General features: G+C 44.6%; 1 protein-coding gene across 1 annotated transcript in view; it reads left to right on the top strand.

Moving 5' to 3' along the window:
- Positions 1-19,714, top strand: part of PTPRT (protein tyrosine phosphatase receptor type T) — a 396,902-nt gene extending 377,188 nt beyond the window's left edge. The window contains exons 25-34 of the mRNA XM_088538697.1: positions 15-131; positions 1,457-1,611; positions 3,914-4,049; positions 5,011-5,160; positions 8,226-8,399; positions 11,574-11,705; positions 16,833-16,958; positions 18,116-18,279; positions 18,764-18,899; positions 19,582-19,714. Of these exons, the coding sequence (XP_088394823.1) occupies positions 15-131; positions 1,457-1,611; positions 3,914-4,049; positions 5,011-5,160; positions 8,226-8,399; positions 11,574-11,705; positions 16,833-16,958; positions 18,116-18,279; positions 18,764-18,899; positions 19,582-19,635 (1,344 nt within the window). The 3' untranslated portion in view covers positions 19,636-19,714. The remainder of the gene's footprint in view (positions 1-14; positions 132-1,456; positions 1,612-3,913; positions 4,050-5,010; positions 5,161-8,225; positions 8,400-11,573; positions 11,706-16,832; positions 16,959-18,115; positions 18,280-18,763; positions 18,900-19,581) is intronic.
- Positions 19,715-19,906: the final 192 nt, after the last annotated feature.

The following is a 19,906-nucleotide window of genomic DNA, read 5'->3' as shown; positions in this document are numbered from 1 at the left end:
CTTTGTGTCCCCAGGTAAAATGTGTTCGGTACTGGCCAGATGACACAGAAGTGTATGGAGATATTAAAGTCACATTAATTGAGACAGAACCATTGGCAGAGTATGTCATACGCACATTTACTGTCCAAAAGGTAAGGAAATCTCTAGTCAGCCGAGGTCCTGATTCAGCACTGCATTTGTCATCTGTCAGAAACTTGTCCAGGATCCTCTCGGAGAAACTGGCAATATTTGGATAGGTTTCAGTCCAGAAACCAAAGCTTCCAGTTCTGGACAAGTGATTTTGCATGAATGTCTAGATATGGGCACAAAGGTAGAATCCATAGTGCATGAAGTCTAAATGCATCCAGAAGCTGGCAGGTAGTTGACAACATGCCATGGATAATAACTTCTGTTTTGTAGTAGTAAATTACAGATGATAAAAGGTACCCATTAAATAAGATGAGAGGTATGGTCCATTTCTGATAGGAAAAGAATTATAATAAGGGCTTGACCGCAAGCTTATCCCAAAATCTGCAGGATTGGAAAGATTTTTTTATTATGTTTCATTAGAAATTGGAAGTCTAAATGACAGAATATTCCAGGTCCATCCAAATCAAAGTACAAACATTCAGGGAGCTGTTTTAAAGCTTTTCAGAAATGGTCTTTGAGCGAATTTCAGCTGAGCCACACTGGGAATGTTCTTCCAGTTTTCTAATGCACCAGCTCTGTGTTTTGTTAAGCCACTGAGAAACTTAATAAGAAATGCTAATGTCGAAGGATGTGTTGATGCCAAAGTGCTAATGTTCACCTAGTCTCCCTCAACGCTGGATTCCACATACATTTCCTATATGATAAAATACTAACTGGCACCTCTTTGTTACCCTTTATGTGGCAGACTTTCATGGTCTAGCAATAACCTGCTCTCACCAGAATGGCCAAGAGATGGGTCAAGATATCAGTTTTAGCCCACTTAGCTACTTGCTGCCATCTCAAGATGAGGGTGTTTTTTTTGACCATAGGTATCTACTGTTCCCTGAGACGTACCTGCTCTGAAGGTTTTAATTCCCCAGTCTGTTGCTTCAGTACCTTTCAATTAACATTAATATTCATTCCATTGAGAAGGATTTGAGAGCATGGCTTGATGGTGGTTTTGGAAATGTCACCAAAGGAGGCTGTGAGTAAGTGCAGCCTTGGTACACTGGGACTAAAGTCACCTTGAGAAGTCCCCAGTCGGCTGGTACTGAACTCAAGGAGAAGGTGGACTAGGGAGCTGGTGTGCACTTTCCCACTCCTCCACTGCATGTTACCCACTTCATTTGTAATTGGAGACACTCTCTCTTGTTCTTTGAAATCTCTTGGAGTGAAAAGCAGTGATGACACGTTCCTGCACATAATTGGATCTGCAGAAGGGATAGGGAGCAAAATAGGCTGGTTGCAGCCTGATGGAGGGAAAACAGTGGCTGCCTTCTCTCCTCAGAAAGGCTACCATGAGATCCGAGAGATCCGGCAGTTCCACTTCACCAGCTGGCCGGACCACGGCGTTCCCTGCTACGCCACGGGTCTCCTGGGCTTCGTTCGGCAGGTGAAGTTCCTCAACCCTCCGGAAGCAGGACCTATCGTCGTGCACTGCAGGTACGCGGGAGGTTTGCCTTTCCTCTCCCTCCCTCAGCTTTCTGAGGTTTTTTATCCTTTCTCTGCTAGCCCCACAGTAACCAACTACATCTTGTTTGCTTAAAATTACATGCAGTTTGTCCCACGAAGGAGCAGAGTGGAAGCAGGTTCTCCCTTCCAGCGTGGCAGCTCTGGAGCTTCGCTGACTATTGCTGTTAGTGTTGTGGGCTCCTCTGCTCTGCCTTTTCCCGGCTGAACTTAAAGCCCTGCTATGCAAGGCACTAAGTAGATATGTAGGAGAGTGTCCCTGCCTTGAAGAGCTCAAGCAGTGCAATCAGACACGCCAACGATGGGAGAGCAGAGACGTGCAAGGGCTGGCGTCAGGGCCAGGAAGGGAGCCCAAACCTCCTCATGGGGACTGCCCTAGTAATTATCAGGTTTCCGCACCGATTTGCAGCATAAGAAAGCTTTGGAGGATTCGAAAACTTGGATTGGATCAGGGGATTTATGTGATCTATTATGAGGATGATATACTAAAGTTAACAAATCTCAGAAAAAAACTAGTGAGTGTTGTATGTACAAAAACACCCTTTTCTCAGCTTTACAGTGAAAACAGTGGCTCTTGTAGCCCATCAGTGAAGTATACTTGTTCAGCTTATTATTTTATTGACCTCAAATGCCAAGAAAGACATTGCTACCAAAGCAGAGTTTGAGTTTGTCGCAGTTAGTCCTGCAATGCTGTGGCCACAGCTAAGTGCACCAGTCCTGTAGAGGAGATAGGGCTGCAGCACGAGCCTCGAGCAGAGCTAGCTGCCCCAAAATCTCACCCCAGATCAGTCCACTGGTAATTCCAGGCTGTGGGATCAAGAGGAGAGAGAGAGAATACCTCCCTAAACCGCTTCAAAAAGGAAAATCTAGTAAATTTTACTTTTTTTTTTCTTTTTTATTACAGACTGTATTTTTCAGCACACAGTGAATCAGATTTATAATAAAATACAGCAAAACCTCAGGAGCTGGCCGGAGGGAGTTCTTCCACAGCTTAGGGCTTGGATTTGCTTCCTTGGAGCTGTGACATGGGTCTGGCCTTGGAAAGATTCATCGTCACCAAGAAAGCAAGAGGAAATTTTTCATCCTTCATATTTTAATGAATAAATGCCATTTCCTCTCTGTTATTTATCTGCTTTCGAATTTTAATGACTTGCTTTAAGTAGTAATTACCAAATTCTCCCTACCGATGCCTTGCTGGATAATGCTACTGTTCGATATTTATGAAGTGCCAGGGTCCTCTAAATATAGAAATGTTATAACTATTTGTTAAAATTCTGAAAAGCTGAGAGATAAAGGGAGAGGAAATGCCGCTTATTCACTAAAATTCTGCAAATGAAAAATATCTTCTCTCTATTCAGCAGTTGATTAATCTGGCCCATTAATTTATGGTCATTCATATCTCTCTGCTTTCGGCTCTGCTTGAGTTTCATGCTACTGAAGTTTCCCTGGTTCCAGTGAAGTTTTCCTCCTTCCTCCTCCTTCCCCCAAAGCAGTGTGAGGACTTCCTCCTCCCTCTGTCCTTCCCACCTAAGCAGCTTGGATTTTCCAGGAAGGAAAGGGGACACAATGACAGCACAGTGGGACACACTGACAGCACTGACAGCACACTGTAGGAGATGGGCCCAGGTCTCACAAGCAGCAGGGGGTTCTGAAGTGAAAGGTTTTAGTAGCCTTGAGTTCCTTTATCTGCTATTTTAAAACCTTTGCCTTGACATCACCTTGTTCTGACCCAAAAGGTCTCTGGAAATAAGTTTAAAAAAAAAAAAAAAAGGAAAGGAGATGTTTGAGGAGGAGGACTGAACATCTTTCATCATGCCCACCTGGGTAAATGTGCGCACTTTCCAAAAAGCCCATGAGGAAAAAAGAAAAAAAATATTAAAAAGCTTTTTTTTGGAATTGTATCTATTTGTTGCCTGGAGGCTGTAGTGCCATATCCTTTGCACTGGCAGATGTGCAGCTGAACAGGCCTGTAAAATCATGATGACTCTGCTTTGAAAAATTTGTCTGTAAATGTTCAAGAAAGAATGTGATTTTTTGTTTGTTTGTTTTCTCCTGCTGCCTGCTCCTTTCCACCTTGAAGAAAATTTTCACCTCCTCCTCTCAAATCCTCAGCTGATTTAGCCACACACAAAACCCAAACCTGGTGGAGAGAGAAAAGCAGCTTCTGAAGGAGCCAGCTGTGTCGATGCTTGAGCCATTTTCGTCTCCTCAAAGCTCTCCCCCTACGCCGTACTTTAATTCTTTTTTTCCTTTTTTTCTTTCTTTCTTTTTTCAGCGCCGGGGCTGGGAGAACAGGGTGTTTTATTGCCATTGACATCATGCTTGACATGGCAGAGAACGAAGGTGTGGTCGATATATTTAACTGTGTGCGAGAGCTGCGCTCCCAAAGGGTCAATTTGGTGCAGACAGAGGTAGGTGCCAGCCCTTCTCCCCTCGCAATGTTCAGCTTCCCCGCAGCTCCGTGGGGCCGGGTTTGCTGCCTCTGTGCTGTGCCTGTGCAGGGCCCTCTCTGGCTGACCATGCCAACGTCCCCCGAGTCTCGTTCACCGGCATCTCCTACCTGCCTCCGAGGCAGGAAGGCAAGTCATGAAGTTCAGGCTTGGCAAGGCTGCTTAATTTTGTTCTCATCTTGCATAAAGTCTCATTAATGAATCCACTCTTGCCTTGTTTGCAGGTATATTGTAGACTTGGGCAGTACCCGCTTTATATCAATGACTACATAAGAAATGAGCGAAACATCCTCAATTTTTGCTTTGAGGTCCAGATTAAGTAAGCTGCTCTATCCCAAACATTTTGTAGCTGCACAGGCTTCCAGGGAGCTGCTGTCGTACTCAGAAGTGTTACAGAAGGTGCTTTGATACCTTCCCAAGGGTCAAGTCAGTGGTCTAGAACAGAGCATGACCTCAACTGGGCTTCATATCTCATGTGGGTCAGGAAGGAGCTTTACACAGAAAACCAGGCATCTCCACAAGTCCATTAGAATCGATGGAGAAGACCTGCTAGCACTGTTGGCAGTGTTGCAGGTGTTACAACACCCAGCAAAGGGAGCGTTGTCTCATGCTCGGGGACAGAAGGCCTCACGTGCCAGTTTCCCCTCAGTCCATCCCCATTTTGTCTCAGCATCCAGAGATCAGTGACTTCACATCATGCTTTTAAACTGGAAAGGAACATGGGGCTTCATGTTCAGTGATGAATGAAATACGCTCCGAAAACTGTCACGTAGCACGCTGTGCAATTTGCACATGAAACATGAGCCAGGTATGCGTATCGGGCACAGAGGAAAAAGGCAGCCTACATTATTTAACTCGACTGTGATATTGCATGATCTGTGTTGAAAATATGATCTTCATGTCTTGTCCCGGCGCTGTGCAGGAGCAGTACGTGTTTGTCCACGATGCCATTTTGGAGGCATGTCTCTGTGGCAACACAGCCATTCCAGTCTGCGAGTTCAGATCCATATATTACAACATCAGCAGGCTAGATCCACAAACCAATTCCAGCCAGATAAAAGATGAATTTCAGGTAATTTCTTCCGCCTGTCTCGGTCATTGCAGTTGGTGTATTAAATGTGTGTTTAATCAATTTCTTCTCATTATTTGACAATTTCCAACAGAGCGGAGAAGGGGGACACTGAGCCAGGGGCTGACTGCAGGTGATTTTTGTTGGGTTGCTGCTGGATTGGGTTGAAGTTCATGTTTGAGCATAGACTTTTCAGCCTTCAGCAAAGAAAAATTTCCCCGTCTCTTCGACAGAGCAAGGATATTAATTTTCGCAGATAACGTTAGACTTTCTCATTTCAACAAATATGTTGTTCATTTGTTTCTGTAATATATGCAGAAACATTTGTGCCTCAAGGTCCCTTATTAACTGGCTCCCGGCTTACGGGCTGTTCCCACGTCCTGACTAGTCATTCGATTTGCTAACATCCCTTCCTGCAAATGAGGAAGGGAGCAACGAGCGCTGCTTTTTCCAGTGCTGATTCTCAGCAGACTGCAGCCCTTAGTGTGCTGTGCACTTCTTCACCAAGTACCTGGTGGCCAGAACTGAACATCCCAAAACTCACAAGCAGGGGAGTTGTGCAGCTTGCCTGGAGCAAGCAATGAAATGAGGGCTGCTCTGTATTTTGCTAACAGCAGGGCTCATCCCATCCTAATAAAGCGAGGCTCAGGACCATGAGCCAGTTGTAGCCCTTGCCTAGGAAGGGCCTGTCCTTCCAGAGCAGAGAACTGAACTTGTCGCTCTTATTCCTGAGGTATTTGTAAAGTCTGTCAGGATTTTCAATTGGCTCCAGGGTGTGGGTGGGAAAACATAATAATATGTCAAATTTGAGGCAAAGTGAGTTGGACTGTAAGGCGAAGGAGACCCCTGCCATTTATTGAGGCTGTTCTAAGTCAGAGGTAAAAAGGTGGAGAACTCTCTGGCCATAGATGTTCTTCATCCGCCAGCCAAGTGTCTTCTGCAGCAGTAGAATGACTCCTAGCAGCCCTGGCATAGGTCAGATGCAGCTGCTGCCGCTTCAGGGCTTTTCCTTTCTCTCTGCACAAAGGGATGATTTGTTTTTTATTTGAAGCCTTACAGACAAACATCAGGGTTAGTATAGTGAGATAAAAATTGTGGATCCCAGCTGATGGCAGCTCAAGTGAAAAAATCAGGTTTTCTCCAGTGATATCAGATCTGTAAAAGTGTTTCTGGTTCTGGATGCCTGATGCGAAGGAACCAAAGCCTAACTTTAGCAAATGCTGTTATGCTATTAAAAAAAAAAAATGACACTGCTCGCTGTGCTTGTTTTGTCATGATATGAGACAAGATTTGTCACTTGTGTACTTGTTCCTTTGAGCTGCCAGGGGCTGGTGGCTCCTAAGGGAAGGAAAAGCTCCCCTGTACTTTGCATAAGAGGTTTGTTCTCTGTCTCGTTGTAGAATGCTGTTTTTACAGGATTTTAGCTTAGAGCGCTCCTCACCCTTAATGCCTGCATTCAATGCAGCCCGTGTTATCTCTTGCTGCAGTCTTTATGAACTGGTTGATCTAACTGTAGATCTGTTACTAATCTGTATTACGTTGGTCCCACCGGTGGTTTTCTGGCATAGTGCACGTTGTACAAGCGGCTCCGCTCGGGAGAGCTGGTGGAATCTCACCAAGCACAAGAACGAGGGCGAGAGGGGAAGGACATGGAGCAGAGGGGCAAATCGCTAACGTGGCACCTGCCTGCTCTTTTGCACTGTCAGAAGTTTAGCAGAATCATTATTACTATTTTTTGTGATTTCTCTGCCAGGCTGCCCACTGTCCATTTGTGCACAAAGGGATGTCTGTGTGCAGCCTGCATAAGATAGAGCAGCAAGATAATTTAAAGTTTTATACTTCGTGCGTTCTTGAGTATTAGATTTTGATCTTCCTCATTTTTCCATTAATAACCTTTCTGTGGCAGAAATCCCACCCTATGTAAGTAAAGTTTTGCCCGCCAGATTTTTACTTGTTCATCTGATGGCTGCAAATGAATTCACTCTATTCAAAGAAGGGCACATGGCAAGTACAAGCAGAGTGATATCGGATCACCCTGGTCTACCAGCACTTAAGAGATGGTGTGGAGATGCATTCACTTTCATTTGTTGTTTCTGACCCCTGCTAAGCTCCCTGGACTGCTTTGTCAGGAGACCCCCACAGTGATTAACACAAAATAAAACTAGATTTAAAGAAACATCTTCCATCGTGCTGTGGGAAAGACAAAAAAGTGTGAAAGACTGACAGGCTGACCCCACAGGCATGGTATGACTAGGTAAGAGAAGCATCCAAAGCATCTCTCCAAAAGGAAAGCAGCAATCTAAATAATATACACAGCAGCTTTACTTCCTTCTGATTTTGTTTTGTTTTATTTCGTTTTGTTTTTTAGAACAAAAAAAGGAAAATATATGTATATATGTTTTATATATATAAAAATATAAATATATAATATGTGTATATTTTATAAAAAATGTAATAATATATATATGCTATATGTTTATATATATGTATGTTTTATATAAATACTTATATAGTTAAGATAAAAACTTAGGGTTTGAACCAGATGTTGCCTGCTGGAGAAGTCAGGTCAATTCTCACCATGCTTGTGCACATGGATCCCACCAAAGGAGGAGAGGGATGCATGAAGGATGTGTGCTGCCACCCCGGAGGTGGTGTAAACACAAGGAAATTTTGCTCAGTGATGGAGTCAAAGCTGCAATTTGTAGCTGTGACAGCTATTTCCCATCTCTGGGAAGGAACAGAAACGTGTTATCTAACTGCTGTGGGATTTTAGAGCTGGGAATTGTTAAAACTTCTATAGATTAAATCCCTAAGGGAAAAAGAAAAGATCTTAGAAGTATTTAGTGCCCTCAATTTATGCTAGATTTACTTTGGAAGTGCTCCTCAGGAGTACATGCAAAACTTCTGTATTAGAACAGCAACAAGCTCTTGAGTGCTTATTAATGTTCATAGTCTCTGGGATAAAGCTATTCCAGCTTTAAATTCCATTAATTGTGTGGAGGACCTCCCTTTTAGATGTGAACTCGGAGATACTCATCACGCGCCCGTCTGTCGTGCCCCTTTTGCAGACTCTCAATATCGTGACGCCACGCGTCCGGCCCGAAGACTGCAGCATCGGGCTCCTGCCGAGGAACCACGACAAGAACCGCTGCATGGACGTGCTGCCCCTGGACCGCTGCCTGCCCTTCCTCATCTCCGTGGATGGGGAATCGAGCAACTACATCAATGCTGCGCTCATGGATGTAAGCGGCACGGGAGAGTCCACGCTGCCCCTGGGTTGCATGGAGGGAATAAGGGACAGGCACGGGAGGGAAGTGGAACCAAAGCAAAGGGTATTTTTTTCCTGCAGTTTCTCAAGCTGACATCTGGAAGCAGAGCAAAGTCACATGAACTCTGTCACCTTCACAGAAATGCAAAAATAGGCCACGCAGACTGTGGTCACAATACTTTGTAGCTTTGCTTCACATTAGTGGAAAAATTTTGACTAAACAGCACATCAGCTTGCAGCCTGGGGTTACATCTTAGAAAAGCAGATAGATAAAGAAGTGGTAGGCCAACTCTTGCACTGATTGATGTGTAAATGAAAAGAGAAATGTTCACCAGAAGGAACTGCCAGGTGAACTTTCTGGTAAGAATAGTTTGCAGTGTGAAGAGAGCGATTTATTTCAACTTATGCAGTTAAGACTAGAGGAGTACAAGGATGAGATGTGCAAAAAGCTTAAGGTCGGGAGGATGAGTTACACTGATATGAATCTGTCTGAAGGCATTTCCCTTTGTGTTTATAGAATCTAGCAGGGCAGGTCATTTGTGTATGAAGAATTACATTGATGGTTTCTTTTTTACTATGATGTCTAACTGCCTTTGGACACAGATGCCAGTAAAAGCCTCTAATTATTGCGACTGGAGTATGTGTAAATATGATCTAGGGTGAAGTGTCATCATTTTTTTTCCAAGTATGGTTGAATAGGGTCAGGCTTTTTAATTGTGCTTGGTTCATCATTCTTTGGGAAACAGTGATACTCTTGTATTTAAGAGGGTTAGTCAAATGGTTGTAGAATGGATTTTAGATGTTTCTGTTCAGAAACGTTTTGATATTTTCATTACAAATGTGCCTGGCGAAACAGTTATTCTTTTTTTCTTCTTTTTTCTTTTTCTTTTTTTTTTTTTAATGTGTTTTGTGCTTTGGCAAATCTGCCTGAGCACAATCAGTTCTCCTGTGATTTCTCAGGGCTTGTGAATGTGCACATTTCCATGTGCAATACTTTGAACCAGCATCACCCTTCCCTACAAAATTGCTGCCAATTAATATCCATGTATATGGAGATGTTTCACCTGTCATTGAAATTCAAACACCTATGATGTGATGTCATCTCTTAGGATGTCTCTGACATTCCTTTATCTTTTCGTAGAAGAATCATTAGCTCTTGATAAAGTCTCAACCTAAATCCCAGATCTTCCTGGGCTGTCCCTACTGGGGACAGACCTTGCAATTATTTTAAACAGAGAAGGCCCTTTGGACCTGCTTCTAGAGCCATGGAGGCTCTGGAGGAGAGAAGGTCCCTCAGAAATTGGAACACTTCATCCGAGCTTCCAGTTCAAGCTGTGTAGAAGACTGTCAATGTCTCAGTTCTGTCTAAGTCTGCAGAAGACTGAAGAGACTAAGAAACTGGCCTTTTGGGAACACCCTGAGCAGTTACTGCCTAGGAATACCAGTTAGGGAGTATCCGTGCGTGCCAACCAACACCCATTCCAGGCACTCAACTCCATCCTTCTGTTGTTCATTTGAAGAAATTTTTTAATGAATATAACAAGCAAAAGAAAAATGTATTAGTCTACACACTGTCTGGATTTGAGCAAAATCTTCTCTGGGAAATAAGGCCAAAGGGCTGCTGCTGTCCAGGGAGAACAGAAATTCTACTCAGGGGTTTTCAAGACTCCTGGCCTTTTCTCTTCACCTCCTCTGTCCCTTTCAAGTCAACAGATCTTCGGGTCTTTGCTGTGACAACCACTCAGTGTCACATTTGTGTCAGCAAAATGCCTTGTTAAGAAGAAGGGTGAAAAGCTGTTTCTGTTCTTCCCCCAAAGGAGTCCAAAATGCTTCTTAAGCAAAGGGCCTGTACCTGCATGTCTAGTTCATGCCTTGCAGAAGTTCTGGTGGGTTTTATTTATCTTGGGAAAGGTGAAAGTGTTTTCTTTCCAAGAAATGCTCTCTTACATGATGAGTTAACATCTTGGTGTGTCAATTCCTTCCCTTCAAAACAGGGCAGTGAGGCTGGCTCCTCACTTACAGCCCACCTGTTTCTTTGCTTTATTCTTTTTTCTCCTACTGGCAAAACCTACAAACAGATAAGACCTTCAACCAACTGCTCAGCCAATTATGCAGCCTGCTAATGTGGAATGAATAAATTAGCAGAAACATCACCATGTTCCTGACCCTATGGTTTGCTTTTGGATGGGAGGATGGAGGAGATAAGTTTCTCCATTTTATGTCCCACTCTATTGTCTGTCTTGGTATGTACAGCATAGCCTTAAATCCCTATTGGTGCTCGTAGGTTTGAAATACAGAGTAGGAAGAAAGAGGATAATTCACTGCAGATGTTTTCACAAGAGTTTTCCTCTTCCATCCCTTTATTTCATTTCCCTTCACCGTGTTTGCCCATGCACTCTCAGAAGCAAGTTGCAACCACCCTGCAAGCTGAATAGACGGGTGCAGAGCATGGGCAGCACCGTCTCATCCCCAGCATAGTCTGCTTGGCACTTCCACCCACAGATGTCTCACATGGAGGAAAAATTGCCAGCCTTAACAACTGGCATCGTGATACTTTGAGTATTTCTTTTTTCTGTATGGTAAAATCAAAATTTGCCTTTGTCTTTTACCTAGTCTGGCAGCCTGGCATTTGCTCAAGGTAGCAGCAGCCGTCGATGCCAGGCTGAGCACTGCCCTGCACGCTCTCTTGCGGCATCTGTAAATTCAGATGAGCCCGTTCAGTGGCACCATGCCACCAGGGAGCAAGAGCACATGGGGGCTAATCCCTTCTGTATTCCCGGAGTCCCTAGCAGCAGCAGGGATAACATTCTGCTTCCGGCTATTTTCTTGCTAATTATTAATATTACTACTAGTAGTGCTAGTAGTAAGAGTAGAATTAGAATTATTTGCTGAGTCTCAAAATATAAATAATTGATTTAGGTAATCTCTGCTCTTGTGACACTCCTTTAATGAAATGTCTTCATTGGGAGCAAAAGAATCCCATTATGAGACATTCATTCATTGCACAGCGATAACAAGGAGAAGGATATGTGATTTGTATAATCTGGTTAAATGGCTCAGATTGCCTCGCCGTAGCCTCCTGGGTATAATATTCTTTTGAATAAAAGTTGATTGAATTTTTTCTAAACTAATCTTGTTCTTTTGTTAGAGCCACAAGCAACCTGCTGCCTTTATTGTAACCCAGCACCCTCTGCCCAACACCATAGCAGACTTCTGGAGGCTGGTGTTTGATTATAACTGCTCCTCCGTCGTGATGCTGAATGAGATGGATGCAGCACAGGTAAGTGATTTTCTTATCATTTCTTCATGTGGCTTTCTTCTCGAATCCATTTTCTTGAGGATTAAAAAAAAAAAAAAGTACCAGGGGGAACTGGAAAGGAATAAATAAGATTTTAGGGTACAATGAAGGCTAAAATCTGGGTCCACAAGTAAAGGTGGTTGGCTCTCACTAAGGCACCTCATTCTCATAGCAATTAGCAGAGATTAGCTGTATACATATGCAGGCCTATGACTCCCTCCCAAAGCTGGTTTCTTCTTTTTCTTATTTTCCTTTTACTTTGGTTCAGAAAAATGTAATTCCTCACCCATAGCATCAGTGTCTTCATGCTTGGCCATCATTTTCCAAGATCCCAACTGTAACTGCAACAGTGCAGTCAATGTGCCACTTGCCGTGGGGTTCCAGAAGAATGGAAGCAAGAGAGATGCTGAAACTGTATTGAAGGAGCTCAAGAGCTTCCCAATGGAATTAAATAGGGTAGAGAAGTATAGTTAGTTGGTGTAGGGTCTGGAGAAGCAGATGATGCTATGTATTTTTCTTTCTGGAGTCGTGTGAGTTGAATTCTTACTGAACGCAATGTTATTTCAGAAGTAGGTCTTGCTGGATGAGGAGTAGCTCCTGTTCCTTCTGTATGAGAATTTGCAGCCACCTTGCTGATGAGTGGCAGAAGATAACAGCTTTCAAAAAAGGGTAATCATGCAATTTGTGTAAAGAGTGCATTTGGCATTGCTAATTCATCCATTACAGCACTCGTTAAGCAAGAGGAGAAGAGCCCTCAAGTACTTGGTACTTTACAGCTTAATTTTTCATTTGTCTCTTCACTGCCTTCTGAATCTTACCATACTCAAAGACAGTAAGATTATTGGGACCTTTTTGTGATGGTAATGGAGAAAACAATCATGTTTTCATTGAGGGGATCTGTGGAGGCTTGTTCAAAGACAATAGTACCTTGTTAGCAGATAGTTAACCACAAGGGTGTCAGTCTTTGCAGCAGATGGGGGACAGAGCCGAGAAAGACGAGGACTGAGGAACACCTCCCCCTGCCTTGTGTGCGACGTGTCTTGCCAGAAGAAAAGAAACAAAGCCAGACAACCGCGCAGGTGGCCAGATGCTGATTGGTTGTGCGCTTTGCAACACTTGTGTTAAGAAAGTATAAAAAGAAGTCGGTTTGGAAATAAAGTTGTCTCACTCTGCACCCCAGACTGAGTCCGTTTCTTCACAAGGTGCAACAAATGGCGCCCAACGTGGGGCTCGAAGACTAGCTGTCTCTCCGGTTGCACCGCCCAGCTGAACTCCCGGGAATCACGCTGAAAGGAAGCGTAAGGATCAAGCTGAAAGGAAGCTTACTTTGTGTGCACACTAAAAGCCTCTTGAAAGGAAAGAGGTAAGCGGCTGGGAACTATGGGTTCATACCTAATGAAGGAACAAAAGGACGATTTAGAAGCTTCTCCTAAAAACTTGAAACCGCAAAGAAAAAAATTAGGTGAAGAAGAGCTGCAAAAGGTTCTTGCATGGGCTTCTAAAGACGATCCTTCGGTGAATAGTAAGAATGTTTTTAATCTGGAAAGATGGGACCAAATTGGGGTCCGACTGTGGGATAGTGCCACGCGCGGTGATAAGGCTGCTGCTAACCTGTTGCCACAATGGCGAGTTGTACTCGAAATATTGAAATCTCATAGTGGGTTGCAGTCGAACATAAATGACGGGATCGGGGCCCCTGCCATCCCCTCCGCGCCTCCTTTACCTCAATCGTGTCCTGATGAGAATCAGAAAAGAAAACGTGCTGCAAAAGCCTTTGCGGTACTGCCACCTGATGAACAGGACGATGATCCTTTTGGTCCGGGTCCTATTGACCCTGGAAAGGAGCCAGACCTATACCCCCCGGATCCTCACGATAAATGGGCCTCAGTAAAACGAGGAGCAAAACAGGCGGGGGATGTGGGCATGCTGAAAGCCTTTCCCGTTATCTGTGCACCAGACCAGAATCCGCGTTGGGAAGGTTTGTCGTATAATGTTACTGTGGACGTGCTAATGGGGGAGGGCGATCACAGTGCTACAACAGCACAAGCAGAAATCCCCCCTGAGGGCTTGCAACAAGTTAAGGCACTTGCTCTCCGCGCCCTTAAGGCCGTTCCGGAGAGTGGTAAACAAAGACAACCTTTTGTTAGCATAAGACAAGATGCGAATGAGCCATATATGAAGTTTTTGGATCGGCTTAATGAGGCTCTGGAGAAACAAATTGATAATGAACAAGCACGAAGCTACATTTTTAAGCAACTAGCAGTTGAGAATGCTAACCCCGATTGCCAGAGAGTTTTGCGGCCACTAAAGGATCCTACTATTGATGACATGCTAAAAGCATGTATTAATGTCGGTACCAAACAGTATGAATATTCACTGATGGCCGAAACATTTGCAACAATGTCTATGAAAAGGCCATGTTTTGCTTGTGGCCAATTTGGGCATATTCGTAAATACTGTCCGAAAACACAAGCAAACAAAGGAGCGCCTGGACTATGTCCGCGCTGCCACAAAGGACAACACTATGCTAATCAGTGTCGATCAAAATTTGATAAGGAAGGTCGACCGCAAGCCCCTTCGGGAAACTTCAAGCGGAGCGCGGCGGGGGGTCGCGCCATGACGGCAAATCACCCCTCGGAGTGGCTCCCACCGGGAAGCAGCCGCCGCTTGTGCGCCAGCACAAGCGGCAGCGCCGGGGTGGACCTGGCCACCACAATAGAAGTGCTAATTACTGATACATCAGTTGTGCTAATTCCAACTGGTGTCCACAGCCCCCTGGGGCGAGGAATGGCAGCACTATTGATTGGGCGATTTTCAACAACGAGACAAGGGCTGTTTGTGTTACCTGCAGTTATCAACGCAGATTTCATAGGAGAAATTAAGATAATGGTATGGACTCCGATACCACCCTGTACTGTGCCAATGGGAAGATATGGATGATATATTGATTGCTGCAGAGCAAAAGGAAACAGCAGAAGAGGCTCTGCATCAGATTACGCGAGCAGCATCAGCTGCAGGATTAAGAATTGCGGAAGATAAAGTACAGGAAAGTCCGCCTTGGCGATATTTAGGATGGAGAATTTCTGATCATCAAATTCGACCACAATCATTGACCCTAAAGACAGACATAACGACTTTGAATGATCTTCAAAAACTTTTGGGAACTATTAATTGGATCCGTCCCTCCTTAGGGATTTCCACAGAAGATTATCTAGTCCAGTAAATCCGTTTGTAACCTGTCTAGTAGGACAGCCTGTTGATGTTTGGCATATTTCGTTTATTGTTAGTGTGCCTGCTTTGTTTCTTGTTATGTGTTTAAGGATAGATCATTTAATTAAGTCATGGCTGTTCAAACAAAAACAAATAAAGAAGGGTGAGATGTGGAGGCTTGTTCAAAGACAATAGTACCTTGTTAGCAGATAGTTAACCACAAGGGTGTCAGTCTTTGCAGCAGATGGGGGACAGAGCCGAGAAAGACGAGGACTGAGGAACACCTCCCCCTGCCTTGTGTGCGACGTGTCTTGCCAGAAGAAAAGAAACAAAGCCAGACAACCGCGCAGGTGGCCAGATGCTGATTGGTTGTGCGCTTTGCAACACTTGTGTTAAGAAAGTATAAAAAGAAGTCGGTTTGGAAATAAAGTTGTCTCACTCTGCACCCCAGACTGAGTCCGTTTCTTCACAAGGTGCAACAGGGATCTGTCTGCAGGATGAGAGCTGTGGGATTTCATTTCTTCATGGAGCTGAAGCGCTGCCTTCCAGCCCTTCTGCCGTGGGCTGTCCTGGTGACCAGCGCCCAAGTCCTGATGCTCCATGTGAGGAACCAGGGCCCATACATTTTGTACCACTGGTCACATTCTCCTAGGCAGCTTCTGAGTCTTGGTATTGAATCCAGATACAGATTTCATCTTTTCCTGATGCTTTAAAGAAATGCACCTTCTGGAAACCAAACACAGTTTCTCATGTTTTGCTTGGAAAACAGTTTGATACCAGCTGTGAAAATAAGGCTTCTGGACAGGAAACTCAACTGTCTTAGGAGTCACTCTATGCCCACATCATTGTTATCTACCTGTTCATCTAATCTGAACACTATGCCATAACCATTACCAAAGTGTCAGTCTGCAGTTGCATGCAAATACTGTCCTAGTGCACTCAAGTATTGTGTTCCACCCATGTGGATTTAGAGGGCGGGCTTGAAAACACCATCACAGGAAGTGCTTATATGTCCAGCTATGGCTGAAATGAAGAGTTAAATTAAATAGATAAGTAAGCCTGTAATCCACTCTGCAGTGAAAAAAGGTTCAAGTAAAACCATTTTAGAGTTCAGAGAATGTAACAGACTATTTTAGGCACTGTATAGAAGACTGCATTTGGGTAGATGGCCATTCACAGACCTTCTTTATGGAAAGCAGATTTGTAATATTAGGACAAATCTTTCCCTTCTCTTTCTGATGTGCTTTAAGGTGGTTTCCTAAAGCATCTGCACAGCTTGGATATCCTTACCTATTGGAGAAATGCTTTGAGAGGAGATCTGTAGGCTGCTTGACAGTCTGAGAGAGGAGTAAAGAAGCCTTCAAAGGAAGACTTGCTTACATGGTCTTGGCTTACTTTTTAATCTTGCAAAGCTAACAAGGGTAAAGATGCATAAGATTGCATGACTATCCCAAATTTAATCCTTATGATCAAAGGAATAATGGGAATGCAGAATTAATGCAGTGGCATGCGCACACTTGGCGTCATTACTGACTATGATTGAACTTAAATAGCTTGAGATCAAGTTCAAATGAGCATCTGGGGGTTTCAAAACTTCTTAAAATTACACTCGAAAATAGGAAGAAGAAAGCACAAAGAAATGCAATCTCAGCAGAAACTACTAATGAGATCCCATTCCTTTTTTTTCCCCACAATCTATTGCAATCTGTGTGGTTAGGATTTTCTTGTCCTTTCAATTCAGCAACATCAGCATGGGCAAAGATTGTGCATTTAAAAAAAAATAATCCAGGATTGGTTGCAGATTTGAACTGGATATAAATTCAAATGGACAGAAGAGTTACTGTAAGGTTACTTGTTTACAGTTAATGTGCTCTCCCTTTTTTGTGGTATTTTCACCAGCTCTGCATGCAGTACTGGCCAGAGAAGACATCCTGCTGTTATGGCCCCATTCAAGTAGAGTTTGTTTCAGCAGACATTGATGAAGATATCATCAACCGGATATTCCGGATCTGCAACATGGCCAGGGTAAGATCGGTGAAATAGGAGTTTGCTCATTTATTCTGTAAAATATAATTTGGCTTGAATCTCTCACCCAGGAAAAGGATTCCAGTGCAAAATACTAGCTACTTGCTTTAATTAACACTTAGTTGCATCAGTCTACATCAGTAAGATCTTTCTGGCGGAAAGCAGCAAGTGGGGGATAGAAGCTGAAAATATGCATTTAAATGGAGTGCGTTTTCTGTGTATATTTGAAAATGATTAATCACCTAGTAGCCAACATAAAAGCATAAATATTGTAGGAAATAAACTAGGATAATGTCAACTGCTCTCCATATGTCAACTACTATGCAGGATTCTTACAGTAGTTCTGTCCCTGTAGACAGATGCAGTTTCCTGGCTGGACTGGGATTCCCAGTCCAGTGTTTTCCCATAAATAAGCCACTGCCATTTCTGCAAGCAGCTTCCTGTTCTGCAGCCTGGGGGTAGCTGAAATGGTTCTCTCTAAGTTTATCTGCACACTGGGCCCAAGCAAAGCAACCTAGGGGCTGCAGTGCAAAGGATTTCGGTAGAGGATTTTTCCATAGTTTTGCCCAGATTGATTATATTCCCCCCTCCTTTTTTTTTTTTTTTTTTTTTTTTTTTTTTTTTTTAAATCAGAAGAGGAAACAGGCTCCAGAAATTAGATTTCCATCCTAAGCATCAGTCTCTGATTGTGGGTTAGATGTGTTAGAGTCTATGCAGTTCAGTTACACCATTACAGAATGAACCTTGTCCATTTACAGGAACGGATAAATCAGGTACACACAGACACCCTGACAGTGTCCCAGGGCAGCTGCCTGTGAGCCAGGGACAGCCCTGACAACAGGTAGCCAGTAAGACTTGGCTTCTGTGACTCCCACAGTGGAAACTAGCTGGGAAAAGCATGGATTGCAGAGTGGTTGCTGGAAATTCCTGGCTCTCTCCACCCATCTATGTTCAACAACAGCAGCTTTGCTGAAATCTTTACGAGGAGGGTTTCCTTCTGTGGTCCCCAGAGATATTTTGAGGGCAGTCTTTGCTTTTGACTCGGATAGCACAACAAAGCTGCAGTGCAGGCTACCAGGAAAGATGCATCTGACCTGTTCTTGCAGGTGAATGAGACTTCGATGATTTTAACTTCTTAAAAATGCTTTTTATTTCAGCCCCAGGACGGATACCGCATCGTTCAGCACCTGCAGTACATCGGCTGGCCGGCATACAGGGACACCCCTCCTTCCAAACGCTCCCTCCTGAAGGTGGTCAGAAGGTTGGAGAAGTGGCAGGAACAGTACGATGGGAGGGACGGACGCACTGTTGTCCACTGCCTGTGAGTCTGACAGGAAAATTTGTGTGACTTTGTGAGCCCTGGCTGATGAGCGCTGATTATAGATCTGGAGATCTGGTAGGCTGCCAGGCTTCCGCTGGGGAAAATGAAGTTTAAATTACATTTGCAATACAATTCAAGTTGAATATTGTGCTACAGCCTCGCTTCCTGGCCCCAGGAACTTACTAAGCATAATGAGGAGTAGCCGAAAAGACTCTGTTGCTTTGTGTCGAGTAAAGGGGGATTTTAACCTTGTGCTTGCAGCCCAGACCTGCAGAAACAGCAGCGCCAAGTGCCCAGCTCTGCTCACAAGGCTTCTCATGCTTGTGTGGCCAGCTCAGGGGGAGCAGCACTGCGGTTGTGGGGCTGTCTGCTCTCACCAGGGATCAACCTGTCGCTTCCATCCCCAACTTGTACTGCTGTCCATTTCTTCCATTGCTTAGTCCTTGGCCAACTTTACCCATTGCCTCTTTCCTTCTGCACCTAGGAATGGCGGGGGACGCAGCGGCACCTTCTGTGCCATCTGCAGCGTGTGTGAAATGATCCAACAGCAGAATATCATCGACGTGTTCCACATAGTGAAGACGTTGCGGAATAACAAATCCAACATGGTGGAGTCGCTGGTAAGCTCGGTTCCTGTGCCTCACGCACCCAGGGTGTGCCCAGGGGGTGTAGGATAGCAACAGAGCTTCCTGGCTTAGCTCTGTCAAAAGCAATCTTCATTTAATGCCCTCAGAATTAACACCAATCCTGTTGTTAGCACACACAGTGGGTTCTCCTCCTTCTCCTCTTGAGACGAGGGGTTAGGGTCTCCTGCATCCAGCTGCCTCCAGGGGCCTAAAGCCCCCAGTTGCCTCCCCGATGCAATGGGGAGGGAGAGAGGGAAGGGAGTAATCCCCGGTGTCCAGGGCTGAGTGCGCCTACATGCCTCGAATCTGGGAAGGGAGAAGAGCCCAAACCCAGGGCTTTGCTCCCTGTAAGTGAAGAGTTTAAACTGTCCTGAATTAGAGCATCTCAATTGATCAAACTGAGTTCTTGCCTCAAAAGCAATGCGTGCAATGAGGGCATGAAGGAGATAACGAATGGCCCATGTCATGCCTGCCTCTTTGGGTATTCTCCCTTTCGTTGACTGTAAATCTCTTAGTCGTGTGCATCCAGGATCCCCATGAAATACAATTAATGTTTGTCTGCTCCTGCCAAATGGTATCAGTGAGGGAGAGGCGGGTGGTTTGGGCAGCTTGTCCAGCGAGGCTCTGCAAGAGTTGACCCATGTCCTCCTGCCACGACTTTCTGCTCTCTCCTCAGGAACAGTATAGATTTGTATACGAAGTTGCACTGGAATACTTGAGTTCCTTCTAGCCGAGCGGAGGGCGAGGAGTCTCCGGAAGGCCGGAGCCCGTCTCAGACAGACGCTCTCTTCCCTCTGCCATGCTTGAGGGCAGTGACAAGTGCGGGAAGGAAAAACTCTCCTGCTGGAGCCGGAGCCTGGGGCTGCGCAGAGCTCGGTGCCCGCGGGACGAGACGATGCTGTGTTTGCTGCTGCCTGCTTTCTACCGGAGCCTCCGCCGCTTCTCAATACCCCACTGTACAAATCAGCAACTGGGAGACGGGCTGCAAGACTGGACTTTGT

The sequence above is a fragment of the Tinamus guttatus genome, unplaced genomic scaffold (genome assembly GCF_059628265.1).
Source record: "Tinamus guttatus ecotype Peru unplaced genomic scaffold, ASM5962826v1 Tinamus_guttatus_pri_ptg001150l, whole genome shotgun sequence".
Taxonomy (NCBI): domain Eukaryota; kingdom Metazoa; phylum Chordata; class Aves; order Tinamiformes; family Tinamidae; genus Tinamus; species Tinamus guttatus.
The sequence above is the reverse complement of the archived record's forward strand: the minus strand, read 5'-3'. Positions and strand labels throughout refer to the sequence as shown.